This window comes from Mycena indigotica, assembly GCF_014461135.1.
Source record: "Mycena indigotica strain 171206Taipei chromosome Unknown Mind.scaff0004, whole genome shotgun sequence".
Classification (NCBI taxonomy): Eukaryota; Fungi; Basidiomycota; class Agaricomycetes; order Agaricales; family Mycenaceae; genus Mycena; species Mycena indigotica.
In genome coordinates this window covers 2,592,947-2,617,843 of record NW_023503003.1, presented here as the reverse complement: position 1 = coordinate 2,617,843, position 24,897 = coordinate 2,592,947, and the positions used below count along the sequence as shown (strand labels likewise).

Here is a 24,897-nt window from a genome sequence, read left to right as displayed (position 1 = left end):
GGACCACAATCCCAGTGGTCTTGGACGCGCAATCATTAATCGGAAAGTAAAAGATGCACAAAAAGCGCCAGTATCAGCATTGGTAAAGAGACAAATCTAGTCCAGCGGCTGTTGCTGATCAATCTGTAGTACTCTAGCGACGACCGCCTCAAATCCGTCACTCAAGAGCGCGACCTCGATGAATTCTTCAATACCGCGCAATTAGCAGGCACCGATTTTACAGCTGGTTTGTTGTTTTATCGTATGGACTGCCATGGTCAAACTTTTATCAGAACGCCGCAGTGTTAAGATCATACAGCAAACAGCAGGATCGAGTCAGAACCCTTACCTTCTAACCGAACAGGAGGAGATTACTGCTCTCAAGAAACAACAAGAACATAAGCGACGCCTCCGAGTGCCTCGAAGGCCAGCATGGACAAAAAATATATATCTACCAACGAGTTAGACAAGCAAGAGAAGGCTGCTTTTTTAGAGTGGAGAAGAGGTTTAGCCAGGTAAGAAAATGATTCTGTCCGTTCTTTCCCTGATCGCTGTAGTCTCCAAGATGAGGACAAGTTTCTTCTCACTCCTTTTGAGCGCAACATCGAAGTCTGGCGACAGCTTTGGCGAGTGCTGGAGCGATCTCATCTTGTGGTTCAGATCGTCGACGCCCGTAACCCACTCCGTTTCCGATGCGAAGACCTCGAAGCCTACGTCAACGATGTTGAGGGTCCGGAAGGCGAACATGGGACAGGAGAAGGTAAGAGACGATGCCTGTTGTTGATAAACAAGGCAGACCTACTTACTGCGGCACAAAGGTCAACTCTGTTTTGATCTCAAGTTATGCGGCTCAGATTAACTTTTAGATGCCAATGGGCGGATTACTTTGATCAACAAGGCGTCAAATACGCATTCTTCTCGGCGGCCAACGCTGCAGCCTTACAAGAGGCTCGGAGGGAACAACTAGTCCGACAAGAGAATGTGATGGCGTCGGAAACGGAGGATGTAGATGAGGATTGGGAAAGTGGGGATGAAGATTCGTTGCCTAACGAATCTGAGTCCGACCAAGAGTCACATGATGATGCATATTTCTCAGCGGAAGAGGATACACCTGAAGGACAAGATCCAAGAGCCAAGGTCTTGTCCGTCTTGGAACTGGAGGGATTGTTCCAACAAACTGCACCGCCACTCACTGGCCAGTTGCCTTGCAGTATTTTGTCGAGTCTCAGTTGACATATTCTCTAGATTTCCTGGACGCCTCTGGCCAGCCACCATCCAAGCTGGTTGTAGGCCTCGTTGGCTACCCAAATGTGGGTAAATCAAGCACTATCAACTCGTTGTTGGGGGAGAAAAAAGTCAGCGTCTCCTCGACTCCAGGCAAGACAAAGCATTTCCAAACTATCAACCTATCGGACACGATCACACTTTGTGATTGTCCTGGTCTTGTTTTCCCTCAATTTGCGACGACCAAGGCAGATTTGGTTTGCGACGGTGTACTTCCAATCGACCAAATGAGGGAGCACACTGGTCCTATCGCATTGGTTGTGCGGAGAATTCGGAAAGAAGTTTTAGAGGCCACCTATGGACTGAGCATCAAAGTTCAAGGACTCGAGGAAGGGGGCGATGGCAAGGTAACCGCTGAAAATTTTCTGATTGCACACGCAAGTGAGTGTTAGATCGAGAAAAGGCTTCTCATCCAATGCTTGTAGTCGCACGGGGCTACATGCGCTCCGGTCAAGGGAATCCTGACGAAGCTCGCTCAGCAAGATACATTCTGAAAGACTATGTGAATGCGAAATTGCTCTTCTGCCATCCGCCTCCCGGAGCAACAGAGGAGAGCTTTAACCGTCGTACGCATGAACTCGCAATGATGCGTTTCGCGGATAAAAAACGGGCACCAACCACCAGGGTCGGAAAGGATGCCGACACATTTGTGCCTCTGGCGAATTCTAATCAAGTGCAGCGACCTCAAGGATTGAAGTCACAAGCTCTAGACAAGTCTTTCTTTGAAGAGAATTCTGGGGTTTCTTCCAGGCCATTCGTACAAGGTGGAGGTAGAGGCGGGCAAACGTTTTCGCGGTCACGCATATATCCCCATCAAAACGCCGTCGCGGACGATGGAACTGCGTTGAGTGGCAGGCGAGCACGCATTGCGTCTGTTCTGGCTAATCATGGAGGAGTACTTGGAGAGGGAAAGAAGCACCATAAAAAGATAAAACGCGTAAAACAGAGGAGTGGGGCGGGTTACGACATTAGTTAGACTCTGTTACGGTGTGTGACATAACGTGTTCTACTCATGCTTCAGTCGTCCATCTGTGCCAAAGTCGTCATTTCGAAACCCTTAGAGCATGGTATGCCTACCAGGCGTGAGGCTATAGTTTTGTGCATCAACAAGCCAGTCAAGATCGGTAGACACCCTCACGCGTGAGTGACATTGTTATGCTCTTGGACTTGACGCGTTTATGTCTGCAGAGACTATGTCCTCACCTCTCCGTTTACCTCTTTACACCATTGTACTCTATTTGCGGTACCAAGTCAAAACGGTGGCGTCATTGTCTCTTGCCAGGTTGCTCCTGCTTCTGTTGTGTCTCAACCCCCGAACACAACCCTAGGATTATTCCCGTAATGGCATTCTTCTCAATGGCTACCGTATCGTCGAGAAGAGCAGCGTTATATTGATGCACGGCGACAAACTGGAACTCCCGGATGGCCAAGGTTACTTCTGCTCCGATATGTTTCTTATGGCTGAAGCTCATGCAGTCTTAACTTGCCACCATATCTGGAAGGATCGTCACGAGAAAGTAGATTTATTCGACCCCACACCTCCGACTGTCGAACCAGCCAAGATGAAGGTGATTCACCTCGTCAGATAGTCTTCTTTCTCATTGACTTCTCGCAGAAAATGGCAAACTTCCTGATATCTAGCCAGAAACTTGGAAGTGGCTCCTTTGCGACCGTGCATCTTGCGTTCGACATGTCCAGTATGTTCTCACTATCAATACTTACACCTTCTCGCTCAATTGCGCTTAGATGATTCTGTTAGACAAGTTGCGTGCAAGACGATCCGCAAAAAGAAAGGCTACGACCTACAGCAAGTTTTCAAAGAAGTTACTATTTTGAATGGCTTGGCTCATGTTTGTGTTGGCTCTGTGTCTACCTCGGTGCTAAGTTTGACGCGCATGTTCACTTTCAGCCGAACATCAACAAGATTTTGGCAACTCACGACGACAACCACGAATTCATGTTCATCTTCTTGCAACTTTGCACTGGCGGCGGTGACATAATCAATGAAGACCTCTGACCTCGACTAATCGTGGCGTTAGATCTCTTCACTTACATTACGACCAATATCGAGAAGAATCGACCACTATGCGAAGCTGAATCCAAATTCATCATGTACCAGATCCTCCTTGGGCTCGAATACCTACACTCCAAGAACATCGCTCATAGAGGTGAGCGTCATTATACGCTGCTTAGACTGCTCACCACAAAGCCCACCCAGATCTCAAGGTTATTGGTTATTCTGCGACGTTCTTCGCTGACTAAATATTCCCAATCCAGCCCGAAAACATTCTCCTTCATGCTCCTGGCCCATATCCGCGCGTAGTCATCGCTGATTTTGGCTTAGCTCGACCACACTCGTACCAATCAACGCTCAACGTTTGTGGAACAATTTCATATCTTCCGCCAGAGGGAATAGCGGCGCTTAATCAAGGGCATTTAAAATATATGGGGTTGGTTTTCTGTCCAACTTGATTGGCCTCTGACCCAGTGTAGCATGCCTTCCGACTGCTGGAGTGTTGGTGTGATACTGTACATCATGATATGGTTGGGCGAGTGATCATCACCCCAAAGTCATTGACCATTTTACAGCGGTTCCCACCCATTTGATCACGATTCGTCCTCGTTCGGCTCTTCTCTGGACTGGAATAGCCATATACGCGCGTCTCATACTTCTTGCGTGTCAGACAACTACTACCACACCGAAGATCGTCTCAAAAACAGGATTCTTCGTGGAGAAATCGAATACTCTCCGTATCACTGGAGACGCGTCCCTGATGGTAGGTGTTGGTATCTGACCTTGCATGGTCAACTCTCATTTCTGTTCAGCCAAGACTCTCGTTTGCAGCTTGCTCACGTATGACTATTCGCAACGGGCAACTATCCAGAACGCGCTTGACAGTACCTGGATCAAATCCGAACAGAAACTACTGGACGATAACTACCACCATCGATGCTCTGTGTCATATGCTCGTGATTTCGACTGACCTCTGAACTCTCAAATTCCTCAATGCTCTCTGAAACGGAACTGTATACTTACATAATCGTGATTGCAATGTCAACGACGACGCCTAGTACTTATTGACGAAGGAACTTGGCATGAACTGTAGGATCCCATTCAACACTCGGCCAAATTCAAAATAATCGTGAGACGTACAGTTCACGTGGTCTGCTGCGAAGGTGGAAATCTACTCCAAGTCAGAATAATTCAAAAGAGCGGCTTTTGGAGCTGACGAAGTAATAGCTATGGTCATAGTCCTCTTGAGCTCGCACGGTCACGTCTTTGCCCTGAGCAGCGGCCACAAAGTTTTCAGGAAGCAGCTGCCCTTGTTTGTAGAAGTTGTCGCCAGTTCCCTACGACGGTATGTCAGCAACATTAAGGCATAGGCGCCAGCATACGTAGTCAATCAAAATGTTAACGGGGCCTTTGTGTTTCTTTATAAGTTCTGTCGCGTCGTACTTATCTTGGGCCTCCTCGACACCGCCTTGGAGATAGCCCTTGAAAGCTTTCTGGCCCCATGGGCAATTGATCGGGTTGCATATCGGCGCGAATGCAGATGCTGAACGATATTGGTTGGTTTGGGACGCAAGGTACAGCGTCAGAGCACCGTGGCCACCCCTTGTTGTCCAAAAACAAGTCAAATCTTGATGAAATGAAGCTTAGCTAACCACGCTTACATGCTGTGGCCAAATATCGATTGTCGTGAGAGATCCTTGATATCTGGTTTACTTGAGCCAGAAAAGCGTAGGAAGATCATACGACGGGGAGGCCAGCTGCCTCGATTACTTGGGGAAGCTCGAGCGTCACATGGGTGAGCATTTGGTAGTGAGACGCATAACTGTGGGTCATTCGAACATTGAAGCCAACACAAGTATTACTGATTTTCCGTACTTTGGTGTGGTAGCGTTCAGATAGAATCCAGCACCCGTTCCGAAGTCCCAGTCGTCGTCTTCGCCAGCAACTCCGGCGCCCCGGGGGGAGGTGTCGGGAAATAGGATGGCGATGCCATTGGCTGCAGCGGGTTCAAAGAAACTGCCTTTTTGTGCGCTAATCTTATCATTAGCTGGCGGACAGATGGATCACAGTAAAATGACGTCCCCATTGTCCTCAGTGCAAGTCAACCCAGCTAAATAGAAGAGGATCGGGACTTTGGCGGTCGCTGATTGCGAGGGAAGAAATAAATTGAAGTTCGCCGAGAGTCCGCCTAACGCCGCAGACTATTTCCTTGTCAACCGAGCCTCATCGCGCGTGAACGACCACACCTTGAACTTGTATTTCCGCAGGTCACCTCCAAAGACCTTGTTAGACGACACCAACTCGAGAGCAGCAGCCATGGTGGGAGAAAGGCAGAGCACGGGTCACATGCCATGGAGTGTTGAGGGAAAACTCAAGCCAAGATACAAATAATTACAAAGAGCTACATGACATTAGGATTAGCGTATGGTAAATTGCTTCTAAGTCCCAAATGCAAGGGTACATGCAAGATGATCGTCAGGGAGAGGTAGCTTTCGAGCCTCCGCCAGAGGCTTTCTTCATCGGCGGCTGTTTTTCCACCTCTCCAGCGAGCATGTCAACTATTCCGAGGTAGAAGGTGGCGGGACGGAAAGTGATTTCGCGTCCCATCATTTCCGCCCACTTGTACTGAGCCGGATTGATCCAGCCGACCAAGTTCAAGTGTGAGACGTCCTGTAGCGTACCGCAATATGTGCCCTAGTTTCGTCAGAAAACATGTTGACTTGGCTGAAAACTAACCCATTTTGCTGATGCGACGGACACTAGACCGTCATTCTCCCCTTCGTGTTCTAGAACCACGGAGTGAGGCCATTTCCAGCTGCAAGCTATGTCAGTATTTGGGGAGATGAGCTAGAAAGAACGGACGTGTCAATGAGACCTGGTTGATAGGTTGCTCCCCAGCTGAAATATCGAACGTCGGGTACATCGGGCTACCCAACCGTCAGCGAAGAGAAGTGGTTGCCTGGAGCTTCGTACTGTTTCCTCGTTGAACTGACGCATAGCTTCAAGCGTAAGAGACTGGAATGCCTTGCCATCGCCGCCTCCGTTCGGTAGCAGATCAAGGAGAGATAGGACAGAAGGCATTCTAGCTGCACCGACAGTCGTCAGAAATTGATCTGCAAACGAAGATCCTCGGTGAGGAGTGGCGATCGTGGTGATGCTAAGGACCTGAAATTTCCTGTCCGTTAAATGTGTTGTCATATATCGGCAGTCCAACCCTCCCATCGAGTGCCCAATCAAGTGAACACTGCGACCCGGAAATGTCTCTGATATTCGTTCCTCTAGAACTTTGGCTCTGTCTTGCGGAGAGCTGGTTGCTGGCACGCGCGTAATTAACACTTCAATGCCGTTTGCTTCCAACACTTCTCGGATGCCTCTCCAATGTGTAACTTGAACCGGCGCAATTGCGGGCCCAATGGAAACAGAGTCGAAACCGAGGAGTCCGTGACAAAACACGACCGGATTCTTGGTCGAGCGATCTGCGGTGATGTTCACTTCTATTAGGGCGTGCACAAATGGAACAACCAACATTTATTGTGCAGTAATTCCTGCTCTTGTTCAATATTGTCGGCTCGATCCTCTGATTCGAGAAGAGTATCAACATTCTCCTTGTTTTCGGACTGGAACCACCAGCGTGCAAATGGGGAAGATTCAGAGTGAGGCTCTTCCGCAATCGCCGCGTGGGATGAGAGTGAACGACGGTGGTCTCGTTGGGAGACAGAGCGTAGTGCCGCAACAGAAGAGCCGGGTGGTGTTGAATGTAAAGAAGATATGTCATGGAACGGATTGTCCTCGCGAGTGGTCGGTGATAAAGAAGCAGTGGGCAATGTGGAGCGGGTCAAGTTGTCCAGGAAAGGCGGTGGCCGATGTAATGCTCTTGCTGGGACAAACGACTCCGGAAGATGGGCTGAGGGAGGGGAACGGATTGGTTCGTTTAATGCTTCGTTCAATGAGGCCAATCCGGGTGAAGGAGGACTCGGAGAGGAACTGCGTCGTTGTTGGCCAGACTCTGGCTCAGGAGAAGTTGAGCGGTAGGGACTCCACGATCCGAGCCAGCGTAGAATCGGCTGGGTTGTGGGTTGTAGTCGGTTCTGGACTGGAGGTGTTTCCTGAGGTGTTTCGCGTGTTTTTCGGGGTCGAGAAGAATCTCCGTCAATTAGGGACTCGAGTCGTTGATTTAGTGGAGTCCTTTCGGTCATGCGAGACCGAGGAAGGTAAGAACGTCGAAGCAGCGGTGAATGTTTCGATGCAGGACTATAACTCATGTGAGGTGTGACAGGCGTGACAAACCGATCTCTAACCGGTTAACCTTGGGTTAAGCCTGAACTAGCTGGTTTCGCCTCTCATATTCGGACGCTGCCTTAATATTTGTCATCTCTCCACGACCTCTCTCACTTGGCAAACCAACACGTCATTCCAGGGATACTCAGCTCTAGTTGACAGAATGCCCAATCGGCGAGGAGCGACTGTGAATCGTCATGTGGTGGGTTGGTCAACAGATTCGAGTGCAATCAACCTTCAAGTTGCCGTATAGTTATAGCTTGCGTGCAGCGCTGCCAACGCAGGGCTACTAAGTATGTTACGGGGCGTCAACCGATTTTCGCATTAGTGTTGTTCAGTGCAGAATGTTATTTCGTGAAGCGTTTCGCCATGCCCTCAAGCCCTCTTTCCATCTTGCACGGACGTGGAAGCAGAGTGTAGCGCCACTGATCATGTGACGGCGCCTTCTGTGACTTACATCCATGTCTGGGAGATCGACGTCGCTATTGCCTTCTGTCCTGCGTCCCCGACCTGCTGTTCCACTTGATCCTACACCTGAAGAGCTAGCTGCTGCCGCAGCGCTAGGAAAAGTGACGTCACCTGAGGAGTGGGTTAACTTCGTGAAAAATTACATCAACCTGATTTTGCAACAGAACACCTCTGTTCATCTGTGCATTCTCCGGTACTTCTTGTCAAGCTGATACGAGGATGTAATGACTGGTGACTTTAGACTGTTTTCGTCTGTTTCCGTCTCGAGAACGGCTGATGACACACCGGAAACGTGATCACAACTCTGACGATCCTGGCAAGGTCATTACTTGGAATGAATAATACATCGATGGCTACAAATTCCTTTCCGTAAGATACAGTGTGTGTGACATAGCAAAACCAGCAATGCAAAATGAGTGATTAGTGAGTGTTATTCAGATCCCAAGAGTTCACAAAGGGACCCATTTGGACCCGCGGAGTCGGAGCGTTAATCGTATACTCCTGCGGTTCGAGACCTAGTTCCAATCCTAGCGCATTATCCATAGAGTTTGGAGCTGACATTAGTCCGAATTCCTCTTCAGGCTGTTGAGAGAAGGACCGTGGTAGGGTTTCCAAAGTTGTTGAATAATGATAGGTAGGGTTCATCAAGGAGCTAGGTGCACGGCGTGGTTGTGGGGTTGGACCGGTAAACCCCAGCGGATAGGTGTCGTCCGCTCCGGGCGTTGAGACCAACCCACGATCAAGAATGTCCTCAGTCGTCCGAACACCATAAGGAAAATTGCGAAGACTACCCAGATCACTGAGGCTGTTGCTTGTTCGCGCCGGAGAGTTGGAGGCATTGGAGTCGATCGTACCCCATGAAGAGTAGCTTTGTCGGTTTGGGTTATGCCGATGTTGCAGTTGCTGCCAGGCAGTTGGTAAAGCTGCAGGCAAGGTAGCGACAGGCTCGGGTGGTGGTGCATAAATGGGAGGCTGTGCATAAATGTGAGGCTGTTGCGTAGAGTGAAGCTGGTTATCAACTTGAACGGTAGTTCGTCTGGGGGCTGATGGACGAGAAGAAGCTACTTCCACTGATCTTTCCGAGTTAAGGCTTGGTTGGGCTTGACGACGAGCGGACCTAGTTGTACTTCTGGACGCCGGTGCCGATTCGGGAGCCGGTCGACGGGAAGGAGCAATGGCAGCAGAAGCTGCTGGCACACCCTGCAGTTGTAAACCACCCATGGCTACATCTAACTCGTCTGGCTCCGAAAAGTGGTTTGGTAATTGATGCACTGAACTGGATGTATGATAGTTGGGCATGAATGTGCTATTCGTGTTAGCGGCACTGTAGCCTTGATTATAGCCTGTCGAATAGCCATTTACGTAGGCGGACGCAGGCAGAGGCGTAACATACGCATGATTCGGGATAATGTCTGGCGATGGTATGACTCGTTGACTGGGGCTCGCGCCAGGAATGATCACATTAGCACTCCGACCAAACTGGAGCTGCTGACCAGGGGAAAAGGGTTCCGGAGGAGAAGGAGGAGGTGTATCAATTTGGCGGGCCTTGCCTTTCCGCTTGGAAGAAGAAGATTTCGTAGGAAAGAGGTTTGCCCGATTTGTAGACAGGTAGGAAGCCGCGAAGCCCTCAGCCGATTCAGCAGCTCCACGGGCGAAAGCAGGATATCGGTTAAAGTCTACAGGTTGTGGAGGGGCAGGGAGGGGATTATGGGTGGGTCGCTCGTATTTCGCCAGTTCTGAGCGAAGTGGCTCTATCTGAGATTGAAGTTGAGTGATTTCTCTATTTGGACGGTTTCGTCAAGTCAAAAGACATTAAAGAGTATAACGAACTGGGAAAGACGGGAGACCTTGGCGGTAAGTTCTGAGTTGTCTACGGTGGCTTGCCTGTTTTCATCATCTTTGCGCCGCAAACGAGCTTGGTAGTCTCGGATACTTGACAAGACTTGTTAGAGCTGAAGATGGACTAAGCAAGATAACTCACGTTTCTCTGTCTTGATGCTTACGGTGCAAAAGCCTGTTGTAGGCAGAAAAGGCGCTGCGTGCCTTGCGAAGAGGTGCATGCTACTGAAACTTCAGCAGAAAAGACATGGATACACCGCTTAGACTAACGTTGTCTTCTGATTGTCCGTTCAACCACAGGTCTACTTCATCTGCGAGTCTGTTTTGCAGATGAGAATCGACGACGCGTTTTAACGGGACACGCACTCTTGCCTTTCTTCAGGCGACGCGTCCTCGAATACTAAAGCTATCCGATCTAACCAACGTTGAGCAATATCTGGTTCAGGACGTTCAACGTAAAGTCGCTTTGCTCGCTCTCGTAAGAATGGTCGACGGCAAAGCGGGCAGTTTGAAGGCTCCACATGATGAAGACAATTGCTGGACTGCTATAAGCCTCGACCACCAAACATATAATGGAGGAGACTTACAAGCAGAATATATGACCGCAGGGGATTGCGTATGGTTCTGATTCGGTGTAGCCTTCCAGACAAACATCACAATAAGTGGAAGGGTGGATAACAAAGGGGGCATTACGCGGCCAACCGTTTGGCCGCGTTGCAACGTTGACCTCTTGAGGGTGTGCGCGTTTGTTGCGAAGATGGATTTTGTCACGACTGTGACGCGAGCCCATCACCACTTGCTCTGCCCGCGAATGTGTTCTCCTGCATGAGCTCCTCCCCCCCCCACAACTCTACAAAATACCGTCGATTTTAGGTGTACGAACTAGAAGAATGTCCTTCTTCTCAAGGAAGAAGCAACAACCCCAGCCTCAACAGCCATCCACCGTCACTGTTGCTCAGACTCCCAGCCAGGCACTCGCCCAACTTTCGGCCTCCGGTGCTAAGGAACCACAATCTCAAAATCAGCAGAGGAATGAACAGGAATTGTGAGCCTCACCCATGCTATGCTCTGCTACTCACCCAGTTTCCAGCGCTCCCAGTAGTCAGAACAGCAACAGCGGTCTGAATGGTCAGCCGGGACCACAACAACAGCAAGCGCGGCCCAAAAATGGTATTCAGAACGGCCCAGCACCTCAACCTCAGCAAGGTCAACCACGTTCGGGTTTCCCATGGTCAGCCCATCGACTCAACCTTCCTCCACCCGTCGTTCTCAACAAGCCTGGCGTTGTCCCTTCCACATCACCCTCTCCTTCTCCATTTCCCCGCTATGGCCATGCCCTTCCCGCTTCACCAACCGCCAATGGTGACCTCTACATTTTCGGTGGCCTCGTCCGTGAATCCGCACGTAACGACCTCTACCTATTTTCGAGTCGAGAGCAGTCTGCAACCCTCCTTCAGACTGCGGGAGATGGGCCTACGCCCCGTGTAGGACATGCTAGCGCCCTCGTCAGCAATGTGCTCATCGTATGGGGCGGTGACACGAAGACAGACCCAAAATCAAAACCGACTGACAAGCAAGACGACAATCTCTATCTCCTCAATCTGGGTGCGTGCCAACTGTTATATATGACTCTGAGTCCAAACCCGTAATAGTCTCCCGAGAATGGACCAAAGTATCGGTTTACAACTCAGGTCCTGTTGGTAGATACGGACATGCGGTGACGATGGCAGCAGGCTCCAAATTCTTCGTCTTCGGTGGTCAGGTTGATGGGGAGTTTTTGAACGACCTGTGGTCGTTTGACCTCAACTCTCGTGTGTTTCCAATATAACCAATTTGCTAATTCCTGATCGTGTTTCGCAGTTCGAACGAGAGCCACTTGGGAGCTCGTAGAACCAGCATCAGCAGAAAAGCCAGCCCAGCGTACAGGTCATATCTGTGTCACCTACGAGAACAGGATACTAGTGTAAGTTTTTCCACTAGCTTTCTTCGCTTGCTCACAGGACTAGATTTGGCGGCACCGACGGCCAATATCACTATAATGATACTTGGGCATTCGATTTGAACACTCGAAAATGGTCGGAACTGCAGTGTATCGGGTTCATTCCTTCTCCTCGCGAAGGACATGCTGCCGCTCTTGTTGATGACGTGGTCTACATTTTTGGCGGACGAGGCGTGGATGGCAAAGATTTGAGCGACTTGGCTGCGTTCAAAATATCGAGTACGTGATGGTAACCTTGCGCACTACTTGGAATTAACACCCGAGGCAGATCAGAGATGGTACATGTTCCAGAACATGGGGCCATCACCCACAGGACGCTCCGGTCATGCGATGGCTGCAGTTGGACCCAAGGTTTATGTTTTGGGTGGTGAATCCTTCACTCCAACAAAGGGAGATGATCCAAGTTTGGTTCATATTCTGGACACGAGTACGTAATAAACCATTCGCGACTTTGGATAAGTTGCCTTAATGTCTTTCTAGAGCACATCAAATATCCAGTGGCGGCTCAACCACCCCCAGCTCAGGGTGGTGTTTCCCGTAAACCCTCGACAAATCCAGCGCCCACGCAACTCCCTAATGGTACTGCCAATGGAAGCCGACCAATGTCACCCAGTGTTGTTTCAGAGGAGGACCCACGACGAGCCATGTCTCCACCTAACATGAAGAACAAGCCACCTTCAGCTAACGACAAAGGCAGAGCACCCGTCCGACCTCCCCGTGAAGACGAAGACACCGCAGAAGACAGCATGGATGAAGCTCCTCCTCGAGCTATGTCACCTGCTCAAGTGGCTCAGATAAGGGCGAAAAGTCCTCCTTTTGCTGTCGCAAATCGTGCTGTTTCACCGACTAATGGCATGAACGTCACTGATGGGTCGTCAATGAACATGGTAGGCGTGTCACTGGCCCTCAGCGGACGAGCGTCACCCGCCATGGACCGCGACCGTAGTCGGCCTGTGGATGTTATTCCAAATCCATCACCATTGACCGGGCACCAACTTGGCCATGCCTCTCGAAATGGTTCCGTGAATGTTACCTCCGACTTGCTCAGAGATCTCAAAGCCAAAGAACAAGAGCTGGAAGTAGTCAAGCGTCAAATGATGTGGATGAAGGAGTCGCTAGCAAAGGCAACCAAGGCTGGTTATGTCTATGTTGACCGCGACGGAGAAGTTGTTACCGCCGAAGGGAGCACTGACAGCTCCATTGAGCTCGCTATGAAATTCAAGCACTTCAAGGCCCAGATGCAGGTCAGACTTCATAGTTTTTTTTACTCGAAAACGCTGATCCTTATATAGACAATGATGGCGGATCAAGCTCGTTTAGCATCAGAACAGATTGCCGACGCTGAAAGAGTGAAGACTAGTGCTTCTCAGGAGGCTGCCTACTATCGAGCAAAACTGACGGCTTTGGAGAATGGCAATACCGCGGAAGTTGCTAGGCTGGACAAGGACAGGTCGGCTGAATTAGAACGACGCTTGTCCGACCTGATGAAGGACCGTTGGGAACAAGACCGGAAAATGAGCGAATTATCAGACTCTCTAGCTCTCCAAGAAACCTTGTATGAACAAGCAGAAGCTAGAGCGGCCGATGCCTCGACACGCGCGGAAATGGCCGAAGAAGCCCATGAGCGGACGTTGCAACAACACAACAGTATTCAAACGCGGCATTCCAACCTTGAAGTCCAACTCCGAGATCATGCTGACCGCTTACTGTCACAAACCACGGCATACCAACAGAAAGAGGCTGACGAGATGAGCTTGAGGGTCCAAGTCGACGAACTTATCCAAGCACGTGACCAACACTTGCGTGCATTGGAGCAGGCTCGTACTGCCCTACAAGCCACTTCTTCGCGCTCAGAGGAGGTTGATGCCCAACATGCCAGGGCCCGCGAACAAATCAGTTCCCTCGAAGCTGACCTCATTGATTTACGAGCTGAACTTGACTCGCGAACTGCTGAGGCCGACGGACTCCGTTCACGACTTGCTGATGTGGAAAACTCATGGGCGAAGTCAAGAGAAGAAGCTGATGCTTTCCGTGCACTCACAACAGGCGGTCTGGGCGAACTACTTGACTCTCACCGTGATCTGAAATCGGACGAGGATCGGCTAGCGCGTGGTCATGCCGAGAAGACCCAGGCTATGGAGGCAGAGGCCGTTTCGTTGCGCAAAATGCTCAAGGAAGCCACCCAGAAAGCTGACCAGGCTCAAAGTCAACTGTCGGAGGAACGCAAGCGAGTTCATGATCACGAGACGGAGCAATCGTCGCTGAGATCCCAAATCGTGGCCGTTCGAGTTCAGCTGCTGAATGCTCTGGCAGACGCAGGTCGTCTCAAAAAAGACCTCACTGACAGAGAGGCTCAACTTTCTGACAAAGCTAAGGAAGCCACCGACGCCACTGTTCGCCTCGGCATGTTGCGGAATTATCTGGCAGAGAATGGCATTGGTGTCGATGAAGACTCTGAAAGATCTCGGTCACGTGCCAAGGGTGCTGCATCTCCATTAGTGGCGGAATTGGAAACCAAGCTTGCCGAACGAACTCGCCTCCACGAAAATACAGAACGCGAGTTGGCTATGGCAGTGCGGCAGAAGCGCGATATCGAGGCTCAACTTGCTCAACTCTCCAGTCAACTGGACCGCTTGCGATCAACTCAAAGTCCAGCCGTTACGCCCAACCCAGAAGCCGAGGCCCGTGCTGTCGAAGCGGAACGCAAGCTGGAGGAAACCGAGCAAGGCTATAAAGCTCGAATGCAACAGATGGAAGAAGACTATCAACTCGCCGTTCATTATGTCAAGTACGTTTATCATTATTATTCGTCTGGCCTCGTTTACTCAACCTTGACAGGGGCACAGAGAAGATGATGCGGCGAATGAGAGATGAGTTGACGAAGCAAAAGTCAACTAATGTCAGTCTTCAAGCAGACCTTGACGCAGCGCGCGGTGTCAAATCTCCACAAGACAGAAAACTGTTAAATGGCCGGTCAACGCCGTCGTCTGATGATGGCAATGACTCTGCTTTGCGCGGTCAACTTGTGGATGCCCAACGACAAGTACAGCGACTTAGCAACGAGAACAAGGAGCTTCGTTTGCGTTTGGAGAACCTCGAAAAGGATCTTGAGTCCCTCCGAGACAACTTGTTGGCTTCCCAGCGAGAATCAGATGACCGTCTGATTCAAGTTGAAGACCTGCAACACGAGGTGGATAGACTGCAGTCCTCGTTGGTGATTGCTCGTGGGGGGCACGAGGAGACACTTCTTGAGAAGCTCAGCAGCGAAAACACCACTCTACGGAGGGAAAATGAGCAGCTTTCACACAAAATCGGGCTCCTCCTTGAAGTTGATCAGCCGTCGTTCGGTCGAGGAAGACCAATATCAGGCATTTCAGCTCGTCGGGTTAGCAATTCGAGCTCAGAAAATGCTCTGGCGTTTGAACATCTCAGTTCCGAGTTGGATGACTGGCAACGTCAACTGGCGAGTTCGATGAGCAATCGACGACCGTTGAGTGATTTTGATTCGGAGGCTGAGCGAGCACGGTCTCCTCGTTGATGGCATATTATTCGCTTCGTTAACTATCTATCTATACCCGCACCACCACATCTACTCTCGCTTGGATTGCTACTCACATTCTTACCATAACTATCATGCTTTCCTTCGTTTCTCTAGTAGTACATAACGTATATTATTAAACTGATGATGCTCTCAGAGTCCACTCCACCGCCTTGGCCTTCACATTCCCAATGCCTTCCTCATCTCCAATCCTTTTCTCCAGCTCCAGCCATTTCTTGAAGAACGCTCTGTCACTTGTGGTGAGTAATCACAAGCGACAAATAACAAAAGGCTCACTTGGCCTTGTGGCTTGTCAGCTTTTGGGACAGAACACGGCCAAATAAGTTTCTAGCAAAGGCAAATTTGTTTGAATATTTAATCAAAAGGTCTTTTGCACTGACCTTAATGACTGGATTTGGTTTTGACCCGCCTCCATGTCCATGTAGACGGACCATAGATCTAGCCGTTTAGGATGGGAGTCGATGATTCCCTCAAAAAGTGTTTTGCCTCGTTCGGGATCGCCGAGCTTATACTCCAACTGTGCAAAGCGTGAGATGGTCTTAAGGTCTGTCAAAATGTCATCCTGGAGTTCAGGCCTAGTTGGCATCAGAACCCACGTTTGCGCTTGTCCAAACTCTGGAGCGATCGGGGTAGCAGCTTTCGCGATTCTTCTATGCTCCCTTGGCGCAGGTAGAACTCCCCGAACAACGTCCACACTTTCGAGCTTTGCCCGAACTTTTTACATGTTCGTTGGTACTGCTCCTCCGCATTCTAACGATGCTAAGTTAGGTCCACCCGCGAATAGACGTATGCCTGCTTGTCGCTTACCGCGTGTTTTTGCGACTGTTCAAAGATAGAGGCGAGTCTTAGATGAACTGTTTTCGAGTCATTGGCTCGAGCCGCTTCCTTAAAGGTAGTTTCCAGCGTTTCGTCAGTACCATAGGCATTCTCAAGATTGAGAAGCGCTATCCAGACATTGAGCTTCTCCTGCTCCTCCCGAAAACTGATTGTCCGCAAGGCACGCCTGGCAATTTCTCGGGCCTTGTCGACCTCAGAGAGTTGAAGTTGGAATGACATATACTGCACCCACAGGTAGGACGAATTTGGAGATCCCAGCAGAAGACGCTCATAGTCAGCATTAGACTCGGGTGTCTTGGTATGCATATCAGCAGTGAGATCCAACTCGATTGCTTTTTTTCTGCGCTTTTTCTTTTTCGGACCAGAGTCCTCTTCCTCGTCATCGGTATCTGAGTTGTCCTGCTCGTCGTCCTCGTTTTGGGGGTTGGACCATTGGAATCCACCCGTCAAATGAAGAGCAGAGGGCTTCGATGCCGCTGGTAGTATTGGCCCTGATGTAATTGATTGAAGAGTGTCAGTTGGCATTTCGATGACCTCGTCATCGGACTGGTCGCTATTGCTGCCGCTGGCTATCTCCTCCTCCTCAGAAGGGTCGTCCAACGGCTCTTCAGGTTCTTGTTCCTCCCCTTCAGAATCTGTGTCGCGCTGTTGGAAGTCCTCCTCGCTGAAATGGGAAGGCTTGAGACTGAAAGAGACTTTCTGTTTGTCGATGCCAATGATGACCGCCATGACACGATCGCCTTCGCGGAAACTACGAACAGCGACAGAAACATCGGCATCAGCATTATCGGACAACTAATATGCATTAGCTGGGAAGAGAGAAACAAAAAGCGAGTATACCTGTGATTTGTGGCATAGTCCAGTGACTTTGGATTTGTTAACTGAGATGAAGATGCCATAGTCTTCGATTCGCGTGACAACACCGTCGACTTTCTGCCCCACCTTAAGATCAGAAACACCAAGAGCGGTGGTCCTTGGCTTGACCAAATCGCCAGACCGCAAGGTGATTTCGACTCTTCCGCTGTCGGTATCCACACTAGAGAAAATGTGAGTTGCGCAATCAATGTTGGGGAAAGGGCTTGCCTCAGAACACGACCTTTCACAATCTGATTAGGAGAAAATCGCTCTTTCCACTCCTTGACAAACTTGCCAACACGTCAGTCCAAATTGATATACTTGTGGTTGCGACGTACATCGTCAAAAAGCTCTTTGATCTGGACTCGAGCGTCGATGTCGCGTCCAATTGTTACGAACAGACCGTGGTCTGCAATGTTTTTGACGAAGCCTCGTACAGATTGCCCGACGCAAAGATCTGTGACATTTTCGACCTCTCGGTCGGTAATATCGAAAACCTGGTCGGGATTCATCCGAGATGGCCGAGTTGACAGCACAACTTCCTTCTTGGTCGCGTTAATAGCAACAACGCTTGCCTTGAGCAGAGTGTTGATAGGTGGGAAAGGCACCGCGGCCTCGAAATCGTCTGCAACATCGATCGGATGCAAGGTCCCCATTATTTGTGGGGTAAGTTTGACCAGGGAGCCATGACGAGTGTGTCGGATGACACGACCACCAACCGGGTCGCCCACAGAAAGGGAGTCAAGCTTCAGTGAAGCTTTGATAACAGGTGCTGCTTTCTTGGGTTCAGACTTCGGTTTTGGTTCAGGTTTGTTGGCTACGATGACCAAGGATTTCTCGACATCTCGGGTGACCACCACAAGTCCGGTTAAAAGCTCGCCAACCTTTAAAACGGTACGGACTTGGGTCAGAGCGAGTTTCCGGTGATTGGCAACGTTGTTCAGCGATATCAAGGCCCTGACACGGCTTGGTTGAAGGAGAAGTAGGGCATTTTCTGAATGGATCTCAGAGAGTGTGCCCTCAACAACATTTCCAATCTCGATGCCGGTCATGTCTGTTGATATATCGTAGTCTGAAGACGCCTGTCTAACGCTCGCGACGATGCGGCTTTGTTCGGGATCTGAGCTAGTGATGCGGACTTTCAACACTTTGCCGATTGAAAAGGACTCGGTGATGTTAGGCAAAGGTGTCTCACTATAACAACATGAGCAGATATGCTGAAGGCAAAGATAATAAATTTACCTCAGCTCTTTGGCCGGGATAATCGCTTTCAGATTATTGAAAAAATCGACCATGAGGTGCTTTTCAAAGACCTTGAAGACCACGGCATGTGTCACCGTTCCAACTTTCGCGTCAGCCATTGAAGTAACGATAGGAAGAGTCGATTCAACAAGTGTCTTTTTGGCCGTAAGAGATATTCGCTTCCTTTCTGGGTCAACAACTAGTACCTGAACAGCGATGTTAGCCGCTATAAAACAGTCCCATGAAACAACACACCCGACATTTAATACTACTTCCAGGCTTGAAACGCTTCGCTGGATGCTTCAAGGCGATGTCCGCATAATGGTTTGGCCACACGACTCCATCAACATTTCCAGAGATGGAGACGAAGAGACCTGAGTCATTGAGGGTCTTTATTGTCCCTTTGATTACTTCGCCGACTTGAACATCAGCGACTTGCAAGAACTTTTGCTCTAATACCGAAGGCTTCATGGAAAGTTGCAAGAGACCATCGAAGTGGAAATAGCCAGTGACACGAGCCGTATGAAGAGAGCCGATCTTCCAAGGTCCTGAATTTGAGAGCGAAGGAATATGGTCATCCGAGAGATGTGAAATCTGATGTAGATAAGCTGACCGCTGGTGAAAGGGAAAGGAAAGAATAGCGTACGTGCGCAAATCCTTGCACAACACCTGAGTCCGCGTCAACCACCACACCACGCTCTGGCTCCATATGCAAAACCTTGACAGAGGTCAAGATAGTACCAATGGGATAGGCATCTGCCAGAGAAATCCACTCTTTCCCCCGTTGTATTTGGCGCGCTCGCAGCCCGATAGCTTGCTGAGTGAGCCCGAGAGCAAAGCGAGGTGGTGATGTTGAATAGTCGTATAGTACACGGGCCTTGACTTTCTTGCCTAGCTTATATGTCTTTTCTTTGGCATTAGGGTCGAGATGTGCTCGATCGACCGTGCCGTCAAAGAAGCCAAGGATTTGGAGATTGAGACCATTGGGATTGACTGCCGTTATCAGACCTTGAACCAACATTCCTGGAAGAACAGATGAGGCATTGGTAACCTCAGAAAGCTATAGTTCGTCACAAGAAGAACAAGAAACAACAAGAAAGGAAATACGCACGCATGAACTAGAGAAGGTATTCTCATCGAAGCTGATGTTGCATGTTCTCCCGTTCTTTGAAGTGTTTACCACTGTTACTCCGATAAGCTGCCCAACCGCAAGCTTGGATTTTGTGTCCTTGAAAGACAGGAAACCGGTGACATCAGCGACACCAAGGTTAACGATGTATCCATGGTCTTCGACACTTTGCACCGCAGCGGAGAGTGTCTGTCAAGTGAGTTAGCCCGTTGAAACTAGAAACCATACTAAATGCGCACAAAACCGGCGGTCAAATCAGCTTTGCTGACCCCTGCATTGACACGCTCCGGCAGTAAACTGAGTTCCACGCGTCTGCTAGCCTTCGTAGTCTCATCTCTCGACCGGCCCATTCCAGTATGGTCTGTTGATCCCGGCGCATGCACTGCTGCTACGACTGCTCTGATATATTGACCTATTTTGAACATTTCCGCGAGTTCAGGCGATCGGGAGTCAAGATCATCCTCTTCAGTTTCTTCTTCTTCTTCCATGTTTTTTTCCAGCAGTGCAGTCAGCTGGGAGGTGACATTCGTGATGGGGACATGGGCAAGAAGCTGGTTCGGCAAAGACACCACAAGTGCAAGAGGCTGAACTGCAACGATCTGGCCAAGTATTTTCATACCAATCGTTAGTCGCTATTTGTCTATTAGCAACATTAAAGGAAGAATTTGGACAACGCACCTTGTAGTTGAGATGTTCGATGCGAATCTTGTCTGTCGCTGGTCCAATTTCTGAGTTAGTGTCCCGTTTCCGTTTTTTTTGAGACGGTCGCTTTGGCTTCCTACATGAGCATTGAAGGGCTGTGTGGTATGAGGTTTAAGTGCAAACCTTGAACAGTTCCTCGTTTGCCTCCTTGACGGCTTCAGCCCGGATGGCCTTAACTTCGAGTGGGGTGAATGCAGTTCCACCACCACGAGGGAAGTCAACATCGCCGGATGCTTTTTTTGGAGGCGCTTCGTCTGTCTTAGACTTTTTAGTTTTTCTAGAAGAAGACGGGTCGTCCAACGGTCTCTTCACGGCGGTGGGCATTAAAAAATTCTAACCGGGGATGCGCGTTACTGTCACGCATCCTCTCTTGCTTCCGTCCCGATGGGTGAGTCGCGTTCTTATCCAGTTGAGTCTATTGCTCATTGTAACCGCAGATTATCAGGCAAGCATTGTCAGGTCTATATGAAGATTCCCTAACACTAGTCCAGAACCGTGTCGGATCCAAGTTTGGTGGTGGAGGAGTTGCTGGGGCGAGTGAAAGCAATGTGGATCGACGGGAGCGACTCCGAAAGCTGGCGCTTGAGACGATAGACCTGGCAAAGGTGCGTCTTGCTTACACTGAAAGCCTTCATTCACTAATCTGTGGACAGGACCCCTACATCCTTCGCAACCACCTTGGCTCGCTTGAATGTCGACTGTGTCTGACTCTCCACACCAACGAAGGGTCCTATCTTGCCCACACTCAAGGGAAAAAGCATCAGACGAACCTTGCCCGTCGCGCTGCCCGCGATGCCAAAGACACTCAGCTCATGGTTGCCCCCACTCAAAGCACCGTTCAACGCAAAATATTTCTAAAAATTGGACGACCAGGATACCGGGTGACCAAAATACGCGACAGAGACTCCGGAAAAGAAGGAATGATGGTCCAAGTTCATCTCCCGCAAGTCAAGCCGGGAGTGCTACCACGACGCAGATTTATGAGCGCTTGGGAGCAGAAACGCGAACCGCCAAATAAGGCCTACCAGTATCTCATTGTGAGTTTTTTCTTTTTTTGAATTTTCGCTTGAATACAGCTTATATTGACTCTCAATAGGTTGCTGCTGAACCCTACGAAACAATTGCTTTCCGAATTCCAGCTCGTGAAATCGAGGATGAGAGTGACGACGCTGGTTACTGGAACTGGTCTCATTGGGACGCCGACACGAAGCAGTATAGCTTCCAATTCATGTATCGTCTCAACGTATGAACCCTAAATGCGTATGTCTACACCACGATAGCAAAAAAAGAACAAAGCAGTATGCTAACAAAATTACAAGTCCGTCCGTCGTTTACTAAGGAGTCGTTTGGGTCGTTTCTTGTCTTGCTGCTCAGGTGGTCGAGTAATCGGTGCCATGGGAATGGTTGGAGGAGGCTCCATGTAAGATGTTGGCCTTGGTCGTGCTTTTGGGGGCATCACATTCACTGGTTGTTGGATGGTCGATCGTTTTCGCAGAAGATGTCGACCCCCATTGGGGTCTTGGACCATTTGAATGTTCTGTGCTCGCGTTGGCTGGGTTTGTGACGCAGGCTCGAATCGAGCTTGTTGTCTGGCCTGGGGGAGCTGGTTCGTCTGTTGCAGAGGTGTGGGCATGACTAGATGGCGGGGCACATGTTGAGGGAGTGGCCCACGACGTGCTGCAGAAGTTGCTATCGATGGGGCAACAGAAACAGTTTCTGGACGGTCGACAATTGATCGAGGAGGCGGGAGAGATGCACGATGGTGGGGGTCGAAATTCACTGCTTGCGCCTGTCGAGGAGGTTGATATGACGCAGGTCGATTCAAACGACCGTTATCATACTCTTGTGGTGGTGGTGGTGGTAAATATTCAGCTGGAAGAGAGTGACCATGCTGATGGGTCGATTTCGGTACATTCGGGTCATGAGCTCGAAGGATACGAGGATCAGGAGAGAGCAAGTTGGGTGGACCGTAGAAATGATGACGGTTGATTGGCGCTTGCGTTGAAGGTCCAGCAATTGAACTGCTTGGTGGGATTGACTCGTCAACGATCCCTCCATATGCAGCGTCAAAATCTTGAGATGGTTGCGGATAATGGCCTGATGAAGGCAAATCCTCATCCTCAGAGGGCTGTTCCACCGGATCATACTGGGTGTCGTGGTAAATAGGCGAGATTGGCCATGGAGGAAGTGCCTGAGGTCGGATATTTACTTGAGAGACTAGGTGTTGGGCCTGATATGGCTGCCCCATGCGCTGGGAAGGAGTTTGTTGTTGGTAATGCAAAAAGAAATTGGGTGGTAACACGTCTCCCGGCGAGATACCTCGATGTCCAACGTGTCCGTGTTTTGGAGGCTAGGTCAAGGATGAGATGAGACGTTCTTCAGAAAGGATAGGATATAACGCACTTTGATCGGACGCTCAGGTCTCTCCGCCATTGCTGGTGTTCGAAGCATCGAGGTAACGGCCTGGAAAGGCCCTTCATGGTGAAGTGCAACACCAAGTGGATTGCTTTCGTCGAGTTCGTCGATGCGATCTAAATTACTGGAAGGGGGGGCTTTCCGAGGCGGCGGTACAGTTTGGGAACGAGGTCCTAAACCAGGTGGATCAACATGGCGAAACTCAGGCGCCGATTCAATTCGCGACGGTATCGGTCGCAATGAACTTGGGCTCGGGTCAGGCTCATAGTCTGGAGGAGGCGAAGATGGCGGTTGGAAGCTATGGGATTGTGCCATAGGTAGATATGAAGACGACGAAGAAGGAGTCGTCAAGATGGACCCCGTAGACGAAGATAGTTGCGAGCTCATTTGAAAACTCGAACGAGATTGTGTGGGAGTCGTTTCTTCTTCCTGAGCAGGCATGGCCGCATTATAGCGTCGAGCTGAGTTGACTTGTAGATAGTTTTCATAAGGGTTCGTAGAAAACGCGGGGTCTGAGTGTTGGTTGGGAGAAGTGAGTGAAATAGCGTCAAATGCAGCGTGTGGGGATTGAGAAGATGGCTGTTGTGGTTTAGCCTGTTGTGGTGTCCCTTTGCCGAATATTGAAGAGAATATTTTCGAGGGCATGCACAAGGCGGTGAGACGAGCTAGGACATGAGCCGAGGTTGTCACAAGCGTACAAATCAAGATTACGTCATCAACAAAGATAATCAAGGCGAGAAATTAGTAGATAAAAGCTCCCGCATGCCCTTGAACCGGTCCCTCGTTCTTTCCAAGTCTCTAGAGGACGAGAAGTGAGTCCTGACCTCCTCTGTCGTGAACATATACTCCCTGGCTATGTTGGCGATCTCTTCGTCAATGCGCACACTAAAACGATTAGTCGTAACCAGAGGGGATAGTGCATGTCATACTTTGACTTAGACCGCTTAGCAGGCAGCGTCTCGTCGTTCCCATTCGCCTTCCGTTTTTCTCCTGCCCACGCGGGTGGCGGAGAAGTCCCGACTCGGACTGCCCATTCACTCTCATCGTCTTCATCGACATTTTTCTCCGGACGCTTTGATGGCCCAGCTACGGGGGATCGACCAGTATCTGATTGCTCATCATCAGTGGGAGGGGACTCCTTCGCAGGCCTCCTCCGCGACTTTTTAGGTTTCTCTTCCGGTTGACGAACATAGCCATATTGCCCCTTCTCGCCATGAGCCGGATTGGTTTGTGCGACAATAGTGGCAATCAGTTTGTCTAATCGCTCCGAATTCTTCTTGTATCTCTCTCGCCAAGATTGCCAAGTATGTCGTTGTACCCAGGCATATTCAGGGTCGTCTTTCTGTGAGCGGAGGTCAGCTTGGGTCACCTAAATAACGGGTATTTCCTACCATATCGCAAAGCTGCGTGTATATTCTGTTGCCTGTCCGTCCTCCGGTCTCTTTGAAAGGAATCTTAGCCGCGATATAAACGCATAGGTTGTGCTCGTCTTCTTCCGTGAATAACGTCCGACTATCATCAGGTCAGGTGACCGAACGAGGCCGAGCGGAAGTAAACCTACTCTTCTCCTGGTCTCCTTCCTCCCGGATTCTTGTAGACAACAGGAGTGTATGTCATGATACCCCGCTCGATGCATTTCTTGATCCACAAGTACGACTCGATATATTTATTAGGATCACTTTGATATGTTTGAACCAGATGGTGAAAAACTTCTGTGTGGGGATCCGCCAGAATGACGCGGGCTGTGGCTATCGACGCGGTAGGGTCCCCACCTGAGTGCTACATAAAAAATTCGATTAATGACAGTGGATTTGCTGAGTCACATACCCTGATACGCGCACTTAGGGCTGAGCGAGCATTGATGTTGGCAATACTGGAATGGATATGCATGGGGATTGGGGCATTGTTCTCGATGAAAAGCTGTTTGAGGAGCATGCCGCTGATTTTACATGCCTCAACAAACGTATACGGCACAAAATACCGTTCAGGTCGATCTGCACTTGTCCAGCACAGTCGAAGACGCTCTTCTTCAGGTGTGTTTGGGTTTACTAAGATATAGCCTTGTCGTGGAACTTTCGCCTCTACGCGTCCCCCAAGAGCCTATGAATATTCTGAGTTCTAAGCAGGAAGGTTGAAGATAATTACCCACCGTGATTGTTTCACAAAGCTCAGCTTGTAAATCCTGGCTGAGGTCTTTCTGAATGAAGAACTTAATTGCAAGTCCATTCGAGTCCTGAAATGGAGGCTGGAGCGAGTGAGCGAGTATTAGGGACGAACATCGTTAGTGGCACCATAGT

The 24,897-nt window shown here is 49.8% G+C and overlaps 9 protein-coding genes across 9 annotated transcripts; 4 read left to right on the top strand and 5 right to left on the bottom strand.

The window, feature by feature from the left end:
• Positions 1-411: 411 nt before the first annotated feature.
• On the top strand, positions 412-4,247 carry MIND_00467500 (Kinase-like protein; the record flags this gene model as incomplete). Its single annotated transcript, XM_037361485.1, has 18 exons — positions 412-494; positions 537-739; positions 776-797; positions 846-1,189; positions 1,225-1,644; positions 1,689-2,158; positions 2,285-2,403; positions 2,452-2,545; positions 2,592-2,831; positions 2,879-2,960; positions 3,010-3,113; positions 3,173-3,254; positions 3,303-3,431; positions 3,482-3,489; positions 3,541-3,713; positions 3,757-3,807; positions 3,853-4,040; positions 4,090-4,247. The coding sequence occupies 18 exons, from the start codon at positions 412-414 to the stop codon at positions 4,245-4,247; spliced, it is 2,970 nt and encodes a 989-aa protein (XP_037221777.1).
• A 91-nt stretch (positions 4,248-4,338) lies between these two features.
• On the bottom strand, positions 4,339-5,595 carry MIND_00467400 (S-formylglutathione hydrolase; the record flags this gene model as incomplete). Its single annotated transcript, XM_037361484.1, has 9 exons — positions 4,339-4,364; positions 4,418-4,448; positions 4,495-4,614; positions 4,660-4,879; positions 4,939-4,973; positions 5,021-5,099; positions 5,153-5,308; positions 5,345-5,478; positions 5,524-5,595. 9 exons carry the CDS (start codon positions 5,593-5,595, stop codon positions 4,339-4,341), a joined length of 873 nt encoding a protein of 290 aa, XP_037221776.1.
• Positions 5,596-5,752: 157 nt separating this feature from the next.
• Positions 5,753-7,539, bottom strand: MIND_00467300 (uncharacterized protein; the record flags this gene model as incomplete). The annotated part of the gene is made up of 5 exons (XM_037361483.1): positions 5,753-5,971; positions 6,014-6,092; positions 6,140-6,204; positions 6,251-6,753; positions 6,804-7,539. The coding sequence occupies 5 exons, from the start codon at positions 7,537-7,539 to the stop codon at positions 5,753-5,755; spliced, it is 1,602 nt and encodes a 533-aa protein (XP_037221775.1).
• A 477-nt stretch (positions 7,540-8,016) lies between these two features.
• Positions 8,017-8,365, top strand: MIND_00467200 (C2H2-type domain-containing protein; the record flags this gene model as incomplete). The annotated part of the gene is made up of 3 exons (XM_037361482.1): positions 8,017-8,141; positions 8,188-8,216; positions 8,265-8,365. The coding sequence occupies 3 exons, from the start codon at positions 8,017-8,019 to the stop codon at positions 8,363-8,365; spliced, it is 255 nt and encodes an 84-aa protein (XP_037221774.1).
• A 78-nt stretch (positions 8,366-8,443) lies between these two features.
• On the bottom strand, positions 8,444-10,616 carry MIND_00467100 (RING-type domain-containing protein; the record flags this gene model as incomplete). Its single annotated transcript, XM_037361481.1, has 7 exons — positions 10,450-10,616; positions 10,283-10,399; positions 10,229-10,238; positions 10,133-10,181; positions 10,005-10,084; positions 9,854-9,955; positions 8,444-9,803 (listed from the first exon to the last, which is right to left on the bottom strand). The coding sequence occupies exons 1-7, from the start codon at positions 10,550-10,552 to the stop codon at positions 8,444-8,446; spliced, it is 1,821 nt and encodes a 606-aa protein (XP_037221773.1). The 5' UTR covers positions 10,553-10,616.
• A 37-nt stretch (positions 10,617-10,653) lies between these two features.
• On the top strand, positions 10,654-15,399 carry MIND_00467000 (Cell polarity protein; the record flags this gene model as incomplete). The annotated part of the gene is made up of 9 exons (XM_037361480.1): positions 10,654-10,907; positions 10,953-11,467; positions 11,515-11,673; positions 11,723-11,825; positions 11,869-12,080; positions 12,130-12,288; positions 12,342-13,105; positions 13,154-14,649; positions 14,700-15,399. The coding sequence occupies exons 1-9, from the start codon at positions 10,753-10,755 to the stop codon at positions 15,397-15,399; spliced, it is 4,263 nt and encodes a 1,420-aa protein (XP_037221772.1). The 5' UTR covers positions 10,654-10,752.
• Positions 15,400-15,535: 136 nt separating this feature from the next.
• Positions 15,536-20,509, bottom strand: MIND_00466900 (uncharacterized protein; the record flags this gene model as incomplete). The annotated part of the gene is made up of 15 exons (XM_037361479.1): positions 15,536-15,647; positions 15,697-15,747; positions 15,801-15,966; positions 16,017-16,170; positions 16,228-17,052; positions 17,098-17,293; positions 17,341-17,402; positions 17,451-18,306; positions 18,355-18,560; positions 18,610-18,948; positions 19,001-19,414; positions 19,466-19,672; positions 19,723-20,115; positions 20,162-20,257; positions 20,309-20,509. The coding sequence occupies 15 exons, from the start codon at positions 20,507-20,509 to the stop codon at positions 15,536-15,538; spliced, it is 4,278 nt and encodes a 1,425-aa protein (XP_037221771.1).
• Positions 20,510-20,528: 19 nt separating this feature from the next.
• Positions 20,529-21,434, top strand: MIND_00466800 (Splicing factor 3a subunit 2; the record flags this gene model as incomplete). Its single annotated transcript, XM_037361478.1, has 4 exons — positions 20,529-20,573; positions 20,623-20,790; positions 20,839-21,222; positions 21,282-21,434. The coding sequence occupies 4 exons, from the start codon at positions 20,529-20,531 to the stop codon at positions 21,432-21,434; spliced, it is 750 nt and encodes a 249-aa protein (XP_037221770.1).
• A 63-nt stretch (positions 21,435-21,497) lies between these two features.
• On the bottom strand, positions 21,498-24,894 carry MIND_00466700 (Myb-DNA-bind-2 domain-containing protein; the record flags this gene model as incomplete). Its single annotated transcript, XM_037361477.1, has 9 exons — positions 21,498-22,535; positions 22,589-23,179; positions 23,425-23,485; positions 23,530-23,942; positions 23,992-24,112; positions 24,162-24,379; positions 24,428-24,700; positions 24,750-24,845; positions 24,892-24,894. 9 exons carry the CDS (start codon positions 24,892-24,894, stop codon positions 21,498-21,500), a joined length of 2,814 nt encoding a protein of 937 aa, XP_037221769.1.
• Between the last annotated feature and the right edge of the window lie 3 nt (positions 24,895-24,897).